The sequence below is a fragment of the Chionomys nivalis genome, chromosome 2 (assembly GCF_950005125.1).
Source record: "Chionomys nivalis chromosome 2, mChiNiv1.1, whole genome shotgun sequence".
Classification (NCBI taxonomy): domain Eukaryota; kingdom Metazoa; phylum Chordata; class Mammalia; order Rodentia; family Cricetidae; genus Chionomys; species Chionomys nivalis.
The window spans coordinates 662,063-674,956 of NC_080087.1; the positions used below are offsets into that span (position 1 = coordinate 662,063).

At 34.9% G+C, this 12,894-nt stretch overlaps 1 protein-coding gene across 1 annotated transcript; it reads right to left on the reverse strand.

Moving 5' to 3' along the window:
- Positions 1 to 7,398: 7,398 nt before the first annotated feature.
- Positions 7,399 to 8,337, reverse strand: LOC130870193 (olfactory receptor 8H1-like). The gene has a single exon (XM_057762802.1). The coding sequence runs from the start codon at positions 8,335 to 8,337 to the stop codon at positions 7,399 to 7,401; it is 939 nt and encodes a 312-aa protein (XP_057618785.1).
- Between the last annotated feature and the right edge of the window lie 4,557 nt (positions 8,338 to 12,894).

A 12,894-nucleotide genomic window follows, 5' to 3' on the forward strand; every position in this document is an offset into this window, starting at 1 on the left:
TATACCATTGATTAGATTTATATGTTTTGTACAAACTTCTATATACAGGTCATCCAGAGTTCCTATGGAAGAAAATACTGTCAAGCTTAGTAGATGTATTGCTGATCTATGACTGTTACAAATTAATTTACAGAAAGTAAATCAGGGGGCAGCCACTTCCTTTTATCAACAACTGAGGGTGCAGGTAATTATGTAGGTAATGCATAGTAACAAAAGGTTATTTACATACATTACTTATATCTTGGCAGTTTGGGCAGCTGAAAGAGTTGAATAGTAAAATTTAGCTTGCTCTCTCCCTTACTGCTTTGCAATCAGTCTGGGATCTTAGCATACATTATAGTGCCTCCCACATTCAGGACCTTTTCTTCCTCTATTAGACTGTTCTGGAAAGCCCCCATGGGGATGCTGAAGGTATGTCCTTAATAATCCTACATATTTCTTTCCTCAGATTGACAGTTAAGCTTAATCATCACAGTAGTAAACTGTGGTCAATTATCAACAGCTGGCTTAGAAGCTACAATTGATAATGTCTCCCTTCTTTAGTATCTATTTTAGTACTTCCACTGACCTCCCTGGCATACCTAGTGGCATTATCCAAATCCATATCTTTGTGAGAACTTAATTCATGCACATTATGTGATATGTAGGTAGAAATAATTTAATTGTACAATTGCTGTCACAATTGGACTAGATAATTCAAATCACCACCCAGCTGAAACCAACATCTCTACTAATTCTGTTCCCATTTTGATAATCACAAAGATTACTACAGCTCCACATTCCTGGATAAATAAAAGTATTTATCCTTGCAAAGTTGCTTGTCTTCTTTAGTGAATGCTAGTCTCTTCTTATGAGACCTAAGTACTAAAGTCATATTTTTTATTTCAATAGAAATTGGATTATCACCAACAGCAGTATTTTCCCTTTGGAAGCCAACACTTTTAGTTTCAGGGGCCAAAACTGTGAGGATAATATTAGTATAAAATGTTTCTAGTAAGTGAATGTGATGGCAAGTGGGTCACCTAAAGTCATTGAACCTAAACTTTAAAGTCCACACTACATTCTAATCTGGAGAATGACTCTTCATATACTTATGTGCACCCCTAAACTAAGGCTATGTCTATGCCTTAAACTATCAGTGTGATGGATTTGGGGCAACATGGGTTGTGATACCACTGAAGAAATTCATATAATGGGTCACTCCTATACCACCTTTGCTTAAAAAAAATAGTGACTCTTGAATTAAACTGATGATAAATGAGATTCCATAGGAATGAAGTACTCTCTCAGTGGCTAATTATAGCAAGGGGTTTGGGAAGCTATTAGAAATTCACACATAAAGACACACAAGATACTAGAACTTAGCAAAGAAAAGTTAGCTCAAAGTTAACTCAAGGTTGTTTTTGACACTATGATTTTTTTCTCATGCTGTTCTTTCTGGACATTTCATGGTTTTTATGTTCTAGGTCTTTTGTTTATATATTATAATTTCTAATATTCTGTGTAAATGTATGTGTGTTTCTTTGCGTGTTTTTTGTGTGTATGTGTTTCCTCAGGTTTTTCTTTAGTTTGTTTGTATTTGTTTTCGTTCAACTCTGCTTTTGTTGCTGTTGTTATCATTGTTCCCTGCTATTTTTCCTAATGAGAGAAAGAAATATAGTGGATTTGTGTGAGTGTGATGGTCAGGAAGATATGGGAGGGATTAAGGATGGGAAAAACTGAAAAGAATATTTTATGAAAGAAATCTACTTTCAATATAAAGGATAAAAGTAAATAAGCAGCTGAACCACAGGAAAAATAATCAAAATAAATAAAATTTGTGAGCCGGGCGGTGGTGGCGCATGCCTTTAATCCCAGCACTCGCGAGGCAGAGGCAGGTGGATCTCTGTGAGTTCGAGGCCAGCCTGGTCTACAAGAGCTAGTTCCAGGACAGGAACCAAAAAAAAAAAAAAAAAAAAAAAAAACTACGGAGAAATCCTGTCTCGAAAAAAAATCCAAATAAATAAATAAATAAATAAAATAAAATTTGTGTTTCCAAGTTTGATGGATTGTATAACTTTAAAGTATGTTCTTAGGATGGGGGACAATTTGTATGAATTCATATGTTAACTTATTTGGCATCAAGAAGAATATTTTTCATGATACATTGAACACTTTTAAATTTCTGTTTAGGGATGGGAAAATGGAAAACTGTAATCAGAATATTCTGGATGAAAATACAATTCAATGAAAATCCCCATGTTCATGTTAATACACAAACACAAGTAGGGATGGCCTGATTGTCTAAGATATAATAGCTTAAAATTGTTCACAAGTATATGAAGAATGATGTGTATGATCAAATTTTAGAAAAAGGCTAACACTTCATACTGACTGGAAGTTGTAAACAAAAAAGCACATATATCCTTTTGACACCTCTAATGTTAAGAAGTTAGGAAGTTTAGTATTTATTTTATTTAAAATGCAAGATTATTTTCCATTCAGATTTTATCTGTAACATAAAATATACTGTTGTCTTTTGTAATGTTGTAATACAAGCAGTGGGGCTGCGTCCCCAGCACCCAGCCGCCCACATGGCTAGCTTATGCCCCGAAATAATTACACGGAAACTGTTTTCTTTTAAATACTGCCTGACCCATTAGTTCCAGCCTCTTATTGGCTAGCTCTTACATTTTGATATAACCCATTTCTAATATTCTGTGTAGTACCACGAGCTGGCTTACCAGGAAAGATCTTAACCTGCGTCTGTCTGGAGTGAGAGAATCATGGCGACTCACTGACTCGGCTTCTTTCTCCCAGCATTCTGTTCTGTCTACTCCGCCTACCTCATTTTCTGTCCTATCAGGGCCAAGCAGTTTTCTTTATTAATTAACCAATGAAAGCAACAGATAAATATAAGACCCACCCCCATCATTTCCCCTTTTTCTGTTTAAACAAAAAAGAAAGGATTTAACTTTAACATAGTAAAATTACATATAACAAAACAGTTATCAAGTAAGAATTACAGTTACAATATTTATATCTATTTTATCTCTTATCATAACTAAGGAAAACTATAACTATAACTAACCATTCTTCAACTCCATCAAAGACTCTAGAAGGATATAATATTACCTAAGCAAACAAGAAGTAAGATACTTCAAACTCTAGAAATGACAGAGACATCTCGCTGCCTGGACAGTCACCCAAAGTTCTTTGGTACCATTGGGGCATCCATCTTCAGCCTTCAGGCCCATAGTATCCAGCAGACATTTTCATCAAGCAGGAAATTCCAAAGACAGTTCAGTCACTTTCTGCTGTGTCCTGCAGAATGTCTCACAGACTCTTTCATGAGTCAGGAACCCCAAAAGACCATCTCACCTTTAGGCAAGTTCAGCAGTCCTCTCTCTGCGGGTTCTTTGTGTCCAGTTTATGCATCAGTCCAGGCAAGAGCAGTTTCTTGCCCAAATGGCTATCAAACTCCTTAAAGAGCCTCTTCGGTGCCCATCTTCCTCTTGAAGTAGATTGGTGCTGCCAGGAGCAGACGTGTCTCATTGTCATGAAAAGCCCTAAGTTATTAAAATATTAAATGCCATATACTGCAGTCTTTGAAAGATATGAAGAATGCCTATCTAGCTGAAATATATCTATGCACATCTAGAAAATCTAATATGACTAAAAGCTTGACAATTATTGATGATTATCCATTAACAACCTATATACATTACATTTTTAAATGAACTATATAATAACAATACCTTAATCAAGATTAGAAATATGCATATACATATAACAAAATTGACCTTCAAATCCACAGCAATGCAAATTATTCATATCTATATCATATCCCCCTTTAAATGTAAAAGAACATTTATAAACAATATTTGGGAACATGGGCACAGTTTTTTTTCTCTCCGAACTGCTTCCTGCTGAATAGGGGCGTCGTTAATTAGGTCTTTCATGGTGTAACCTGTGTGCCAGGGTCACCTCAGTTGACAGTTGAGTGAAGTAATTTTTTGAAGGTGTTCACAGCAACCTTTCAGGAGGGCGTGGTCTATCATACCATATTGGGATAGACACAATCCACAGAGTCTCGTCCTCTTGGCAGCCCATATAATGAAATGTCTCTCTGTATTTAGCTCCTTTACAGTCAAAAAGTTTAAAGAAAACACAATGTACATAATCCAGACTCTCTGTGAATTTTCCATTTTTACATGGCTTATTTTTCTTTATTTCTTTTAATCTATAACTATCTGTAAACCATTAACTTTATTCTCTATATTTTTTTCTTCTTTCTCTCAAGCCTACGTACATTCATCCAACAGTGTCTGAATCTGTTCTATTGTGAATCTGTAATTTTTTTACTATCCAGGAGCACTTTGTGCTTTTAAATTGCTAAGCGCTTAAGAATCTAAGCTGTGACATTCCTAGGTCAAAAACAGGTACTGCCTGCTTGCCCCACCCAGTCCAACGTGGAGGAGCCGCTCGTGCCTCTGATCCTTGCACACTGCACAAGTAGCGTGGTGGAGCTGCTTGTGCCTCTGAGCCACAGCACGCAATGACTTCCTTTTAGGCACACAGCGAGTCTAGTTGCCATTAAACAAATCATAGCACTTTATTCCAAATGCTCCATTCAAAGACTCTTTCTCCTGCAGGAGCCAGACAGAGATCGCAATGGCAGCACAGTGCAGAAAGCCGGCATTTTAAAACAGCCAGTTTTTTCCCGTTGCTGAGTCAGGACAATTTCTTTGCAGCACGCAACCCACAAACAGCAAAAAGCTGTGTTAAATTCTCTCTGTGTCCTTCCAGGGAGCTATTCACTGCTCTGTGGGGGTCGTTGCTCTGAGACTGTATCATGGCCTGGAGTGGGGGAAGGGAAAGCGAGCAGGGAGCGCGCTGTAAAAGCTAGCAGGCTATGCTTGCCCAAACGCACTTCCTGAGCCACTTCCTGAGCTCCCGTAACTAACTTGCTCAGAAAGGCTGGGAAAGATGGAGCTTGCACCCCCCCTGTGCCGGGGCGGGGGCAAAATAGCCCAATGTTGGACGCCACTTTGTAATCAACACAAAGAGATACTAGCAGTTTTTGAAATTGTGGTAAAAATATACATGAAAGAAAGGTAAAATTATAAACCAAATGAATGGAAAAAAGGAAAGAACCCATAAGCACAAAATGTAAGTATTCAGGGTCAGAAAAGACAAAAGTCAAAAAAGAAAACCTATAAATATTTTTATTTACTGTTTCTAATAACAACACTAAACTAATAGGAATATATAAAAACATATGATAGAAAATACAGATACCAGAAGAAAACTAAAATGAAATATTTCTACAGCATTTTGATATAATGTAGCCACTATGTGAAATACTTATGAAAATAGGGGATTATATGCATATTAGAAAATTTTATTAAAGAAAATGTTAATCCTGTGTCTTTCAAAGTTCCTATTATTAAAGAAAATATGAATTCACTATTAATTATTTGTTTTTGTGTGTTACCTTTTTAAATATGAAAATGGACATTTATTTGCTCAGCTGGTAATTCCTGGCACACAAGCATAAGGATGTCAGTTCATTCTCAGATCAACATAAGAATCCTAGCAAGTAGATTTATATCTAAAAGCCTAATGTGGGGTAGCAAAGATAATTGCATCCCCAGAAGTCCCTGACCAGCCAGCATAGCAATAGGTGAGTACCAGGTTCAATAAGAGAACCTGTCTCAAAAACCAACGTGGAGAACAATAGAGAAGGGCACCTAACACTAACCTCTGGTCTTCCCCTTCCCATGAACCCTCAAGAATACATGAAACAAACACAAACACAGGCACTGCTTGAACCTATTCTCTTTGGAAGGATACATTGCACAGTCTAGATATAGTAAGGAGGGCCTTGGATCTTCCCTAAAGTGAAGTACAGTACCCTCTGAAAAGTGGATTAGGGATGGGGCGGAAAGAATAGATGGAGGGAATGGGAGGATGGGAAGAAGTGGGAACTGATGTTGGTTTGTAAATAAAAAAAGAGAGTTTGTTTTCTTTTTTAAAAAATGAAAGGAAATTACAAAAAATAGAAGTAAAAGAAGAGGGTTCATTTGTAAGCACTGAAAAAACATACATTTTAGACTGGAGATTTCAGTTTCTTCTATATTTACTTTTCCATTTCAAATAAATACATTATCTGAAAAATCAAACAACAAACACAGACATAGAATACAGAAACTTATCAGGACACATACAAGTGTGTAGGTGGAGACAATGTAAAAAAAATGAATAATCATTTAATTAAAGAATTTATTTTTAAATTTTTTTACACACAAAGATATATTCTAAAAGAAAATTAACTGTAGATATTGATATTAAATGTAAGGGTGTCAGAAGTATAATAGATGTACATAAAAGCAGCAGTACTGCAGGGAGATATTAAGTTTGATAGATTTACAGTATACTATGTCTAAAACAACCTAAGCAGGCAGTACTGATTTGCCCCAGTCATTGAGAAGACAGTTATCTCAGTTTGCTGTCGTAAAGAGAGGATCAAATGACACAATTTGAAATTAATGAATAATGCTACAAGAAAATGTAGAGGAATTTTGCTTCTGTGTAACAGGCACTGACAAACACTCCCAATTTATTGTCTAGACTGAAGAATTGATTTGGTCAATAACTTTTATTGTTTCTGTCTTTAAAAGTTTTAAGATTATTACCAACACATTACAATTTAAAACACAATAATTTTAACAATAACTTAATACTACTTCATAATTTTATATAAAATTCAAAATTTAAAACAATGAAATATATTTTTAGCATACTAACATGATTGTGAATTAAATAATCTTAAAGTAATTTATAAAATGCCAGTGAATATTCTTCAAGGAATGACATTGAACATATAAATACGTGAGGAATAGGAGTCTCTTAATGATGATAAACAGCATTTTTATTGGTTCCTTAAGTACATTACTTCCATTATCTTGTCACATGTATCTGAGATTACTATTTATCTTGTACTGTTGAAAAAATTGAATAATAACTTAGACTTATCCGGAAGTATTTAACAAATAGGTGATTGCACATTATAAAATGCATGATTTCAGAAAGTGTAGCTTTTGTAGTATCTATCTTTACATTATATATAATGAATTGTTCAATGGGTCTAAAATTTTATATGTATGACTGTAAGAATTTCAAACATATTTTTATCCTTTACAAACTAGTATTCCTTAAAATAGAAAAAAAATATATTTCTTAGTATGTGTTCCTTGAAATTCAGTAAGAAAAACTGAAATCTAAAACATCATTCCTGGCTGTTAACCACTTATGTATGAGAAAAGACAAACAATAATAGAAATAGAAAATTAATTGTAACTTTTTAAAGACAGGCACAATTGAAAACTTTGTGACTCACCACCTACCCTCACTCAACTACCTGGATCCTTGTCTCTTCTTCACTAATCTAACAACAGCACCTTTCACTTCTTTGTTCCTGAGACTGTAAATGAGTGGGTTCAGCATAGGGAAAACAATGGTGTAAAACACAGAAGCTACTTGATCCTTTCCCAGGGAGTAGGACTTATTTGGTTTTAAATAAGTAAAGACCAGAGTACTGTAAAAGAGAGTCACTCCAAGGAGGTGAGAGGCACAGGTGGAGAAGGCTTTTTGCTTTCCTGAAGTGGAATTGATCTTCAAAATAGTAGAAAGAACAAACACGTAGGATACAGATATTGTGATAAGGGACCAAAGAAGGGTGGAACTTGCAAAAATGAATATTATTATTTCAACTCCATTTGTGTCACTGCAGGACAGAGATAAAAGTGGAGATGTGTCACAGTAAAAATGATGGATGATGTTGGACTTGCAGAAATGTAGTGTAATCATGGCAAACACACCAGCAGAGGAATCCACAGTTCCAATAATGTAGGATCCAGTGAGCAGGGTAAGGCAGCATCGTGAAGACATAATAGTTGGACAATATAAAGGTTTGCAGATAGCTATGTAGCTATCATAGGCCATTGAGGAAAGCAGAAAACATTCAGTGCCTGCCAAAAGGATAAAAATGTACATTTGTGCAAAACAATCTGTGAAGGAAATGCTCTTGTTTGAAGTCAGCAGGTTCTCTAAAGTTTTAAGTGTGATGGCAGTAGAGTAACTGAGGTCAGCAAATGACAGATGGATGAGGAAGAAATACATTGGGGTGTGAAGCTGGACATCTAGACAAATAATTAGCATCATGCCTGTGTTCCCCAGCACAGTGACCATGTATATCAGGAGAAACACCACAGAGAGTACCAGCTGGAGATCTTTGGAATCTGTCAGTCCCAAGAGGACGAAGTCTGGTTTATTTGTGTGATTCCAGGTGTTCATAGTGAGTTACTCTAAATGATGAGAAATTATAGGTAATGCATAGGTTTTTTTGGCATAGGATTTTTTGTGCATGTTTGTCACTGTACTTTTATGACTATATTAAAGAACTGTAAACATATTTTCAAATAGAAGTACAAGTTGATACTGAGTTATGATATCATAAGTGATAATATATGTGCTAATTCCAAGAAAAATGGTGCTAATCTAAATAACTTTCTTTTATATGCTTAACCTACATGAGCTGTTATCATGGACATCATAATAATATCCCCTCACTTTACACAGGATCTAAGTTACAGAACTCAGATAACTAATGTGAACTCAGCACATATTCATGTAGAATTTAGGATCATGTTAAAAATGGAAGACATGAAAGGATATTAGCCACAAATTTATTCCAGAGAGTCTAAATGAAATTCAAATTTAATGTAGAAGGACAGAAAAAACTTTAATGCATCATTTCATGGCTTTTTCAATACAAATCAACCCTAATTGTTTTTCTTAATTTTAATAGGCTATGTTAAGACAAATAACTATTACTAAGTGTGGCATACTTTTTCTGACCACTAAAAACATTTTTTAGGTATAATTATTTTACTGAAAGATTAATCATCCCTGGTGCAATCTCTTTCCACCGATTCTGTTTGTCACAATGCCAATGCTACTTTTGTAAGCACAAAATGATATGTGAACTTTAACTTTTAAACATAATCTCTACTTTAGCAGTTTCAAACAGTCACAACTTATAAAATACTTACTCTGAGTGCCAAAGTTGGTAGAAAAAAAAAGGAGATGAAATATTTCCAATAGCATTGAGCTGAAATATTCATCTCCCAAATTTTTTCACATAGAAAGATAAAATATATTCATGGATTTGAGCCTGTCAGTCTTAGAGCTTCTGTTTTCCTTCTGATTATTCTTCTTTTTTGTGAATTCATTTGAAAAACATTCAGAAATTAAATGAATTATCCTTGACACTTTCCTCAGTTCTTTTTCAAAGTCAATTTTAAAGGAAGTTATGTTGCAAATTTATCTTAAGAACAAGTGTGACTATAAATAGAGAATTCTATGACTTTATCTCTTTCCATGACACCAGAATTTATGTTGAAATGCCATGAGCATCACGTAACATGGTCATCCTCCAGGGGCAGTTCCTAAGACAGATTTTTTTTTTCTTTTGAACACTGCCTGGCCCATTAGTTCCAGCCTCTTATTGGCTAGCTCTTACATACTGATCTAACCCATTTCTAATATTCTGTGTAGTACCACGAGCTGGCTTACCAGGAAAGATCTTAACCTGCGTCTGTCTGAAGTGGGAGAATCATGGCGACTCCCTGACTCAGCTTCTTTCTCCCAGCATTCTGTTCTGTTTACTCCACCCACCTAAGGGTTGGCCTATCAAATGGGCCTAGGCAGTTTCTTTATTAATTAACCAATGAAAGCAACAGATTAATACAAGACCCACCTCCATCACCACACAATGAAATGTCTCTCTGTATTTAGCTCCATCACAGTCAAAAAATTCAAAGAATATACAATAATATACATAATCCAGACTCTCTTTGAATATTTCATCTTTATGTGACTTATTTTTCTTTATTCCTTTTAATCTATGACTATCTGTACTCTGACTATTTGAAGACTTTACCCTTCCTTTTTTCTTGGTGAATTATGAGCTTCTTGGGCTCACTTACAGGACATATGTGAGGGCTTACTTACAGAGGTGTGTGTGTGAAACCAATACAGCTGTGTTATTGCAGATTCCCACTCTATCACTGAGAGTAACCTTATGGATGCTGCATCTTTAAGTCCCCACTTCTGGTAACTCTTCATTTCCTATGAACTCTAGCATCTTCCAAGATCACTTGTAGTTGCAAGAGAACCGAAGAAAGTAATAACTGGGCACCCAGATGATATTTTGTTACTCTTCCCTCTTCCACCTACTAGGCAACATAAATAGTTCGTTACCATTACCGTACACATATACCTAACTACCTTTGTATTGTTGCACTCAATTAGTTGCCATGACTACCTAGCCAAAATATTCTTTTACTCCATGATAGTAATCATGTTATACTTGCAGGAAAGAAAGTCATACTATGGCTGATGGGTCCCAGTTGCCATGTGTCTTAATCTAACACTGCCTCATTTCCATCCTTCATTACTATAAAGAATCATTGGAATACATATGCAAATTTTCACTGAAACATATCAGGAACATAATCTAATTTAGGTAGGCCAAATTGCACAATGAGAAACTAGATGGTCCATCATTCAGACTTTTATGAAACACATCTACACGTGTTCACAGACACACACACACACACATAAAAATTCAGAAACATTCTAATTTTTACCTTTACATTCTTCACATAGCTGAGAAAATATGGTTATGAACAATAAGAAATACTATATTTTAAATAAAGCTTCTGTGATAAAATCCCAGATTTACTATTTACTGATAACCTTGTTTCTTCTGTTGCAAAGCATAAGATTGAATATATAAGATTGAATGTATAGTATAAGTAAGATTGAATATTATAGGTGATAGTATGCTTTCTTCACTATTAATAGCAAAATATGACAGGGTGTTGATTATGATTTACAAAATATGTAATGGAAAAACTGAAGAAAACATAAATATAAATGTATACTTTATTCAACTCCAATAAATAAATAGCACAGTTTCCTTTGCCTTTCAGAAGCTTTTTCTCATTTACCAGTTTTTGATCTCAGTGTCTGTGCTTCTGGTGTTATAATTAAGGTTGTTCCCTGTTCTAATGCTTTCAAAGCTACTTCCCACATTCTCATCTATCATGATCAATGTTGATGTCTTCGATCTGCTTGAGGGAAGTAGATGAGGAAATGACCAAGTCTTAATTTACAAAATTTACCAAAAATCCAGAGGATTCAAATCATGACTATTGGTTGTAAATCACACTGAGCCCACAAACAGCTATAATTCTGAAGGGATGGGACTTACAAAATAGAAGATGGGTGGGGGGAGAGAAGGGAAGTCATAAAGAGGGGAGGGGAGCACTAGCATGCAGGATGCACCAAATGTTAGATCGGGATTAACCTATTAGAACCAAAAGAAACAAAATGTTAACAGACATGAGCAGAAGCAGAGTTGTTCATTAATCAGATCAACTGAAGGATCACTGTCTCTCTGAGAAAGCAGAGACTGTGCAAGCATGTCTCTGAGGTTGCGAGATTATAGGACCTCAAAGGGTAAGGATGGAAGGTTCCATAGGCAGGTCAGTTTCCTACAGTTCCCTGTAGTCTAAAAGTAGAAGATATCAGCAGAAGGAAGGTTGTGGGTCCTAACAGCCACCAGGTGTCAAGGGTGAAGCCAATTTTCCTGTCTAGATCTTGTCAGTCCACCTAGACTTTCAGTTCTTTAACTCTTCTAGAATTAATATTAGCATTCCCTTTATGTTTTTAAATTTTATGTACACATCATGAAATTGCCTCTCTAGTTGCCTTTCTTCCATTCAAACTTACTTTACAAATATATTTCCATTTTACAAGTTTGAAATTTCTTTACTATAATTTTACAACAATTCCTAATGAGATTATTTGAGTCTCATCAGTACAATTTCATGAATAATTAAAATTTAGAATCATATATTTTGTTATATAAAAATTAAACTTAATTTTTGTTTCCTGAATGTTCTCTTCATATTTAAAGTTAAGTGTTCTGGTTCCACCTTAGTATTTATCTATTTGATGATTTTTTACAAATACAAAATTGACAATTTTTCATATCTTCTAAATGAGTATAATATTCCTCTACACTTTAAATCTACTTAGATATGGGCGTTATCCTCAACTAAAAAGTATTATGGCTTAGTTTTTTATCTAGTATTTGTTGTCTAAGATATTTTTCTGGTATATTTGTAATCTAGAATCTACATTTTTTAGTGTTTCTGTATATTTTCCAAATGTAATTATTTATTGTTTTATGTTTAGGAATTTTGGATTATATATGCACTAAGTCTCCAAATAGTACAAAAGATCCATTTAAATTGACGTTACACATGATTTTTCTCTACCACATAGTTTTGGGTAATTGAACCTAAGTCCTCAAGATTAGTTAGCACTGAGCAACTCTTTAGGTCTCTATTTTTGTTTATAAATAATTTAAAAAATGTTTATAGTGTACACATGGACTTTGAACCATCTTTGATCCTGAATTTCTTATACTTAACCAGGTGATGTGTCTATATATGCTCTGGTTATATAATTCAAGGTCAGGTCCAGGAGATTGATTTTAATGACACTGTTCCTTATCATTTGACCTTTACATACTTTCTGCCTCTTTTCCAGGATATCTGCTGAGTATTGAGGAGGGTTATGAATATTCACTACCATTGTTCAGTCTAACTCTGAGCATTAAATAATCACTTACTCTTGGTACCTCTGCTAGTTAGGAGTCTCATCACTTGGAACACCTACTGCAAAAGAGCTTCTCTGACAAATGCTCCCAGCATAGCTACCCATATTTCAATATAATTAACTCTTGAGTGTCAGTGAATTATAAAGTTTAATCCTAAG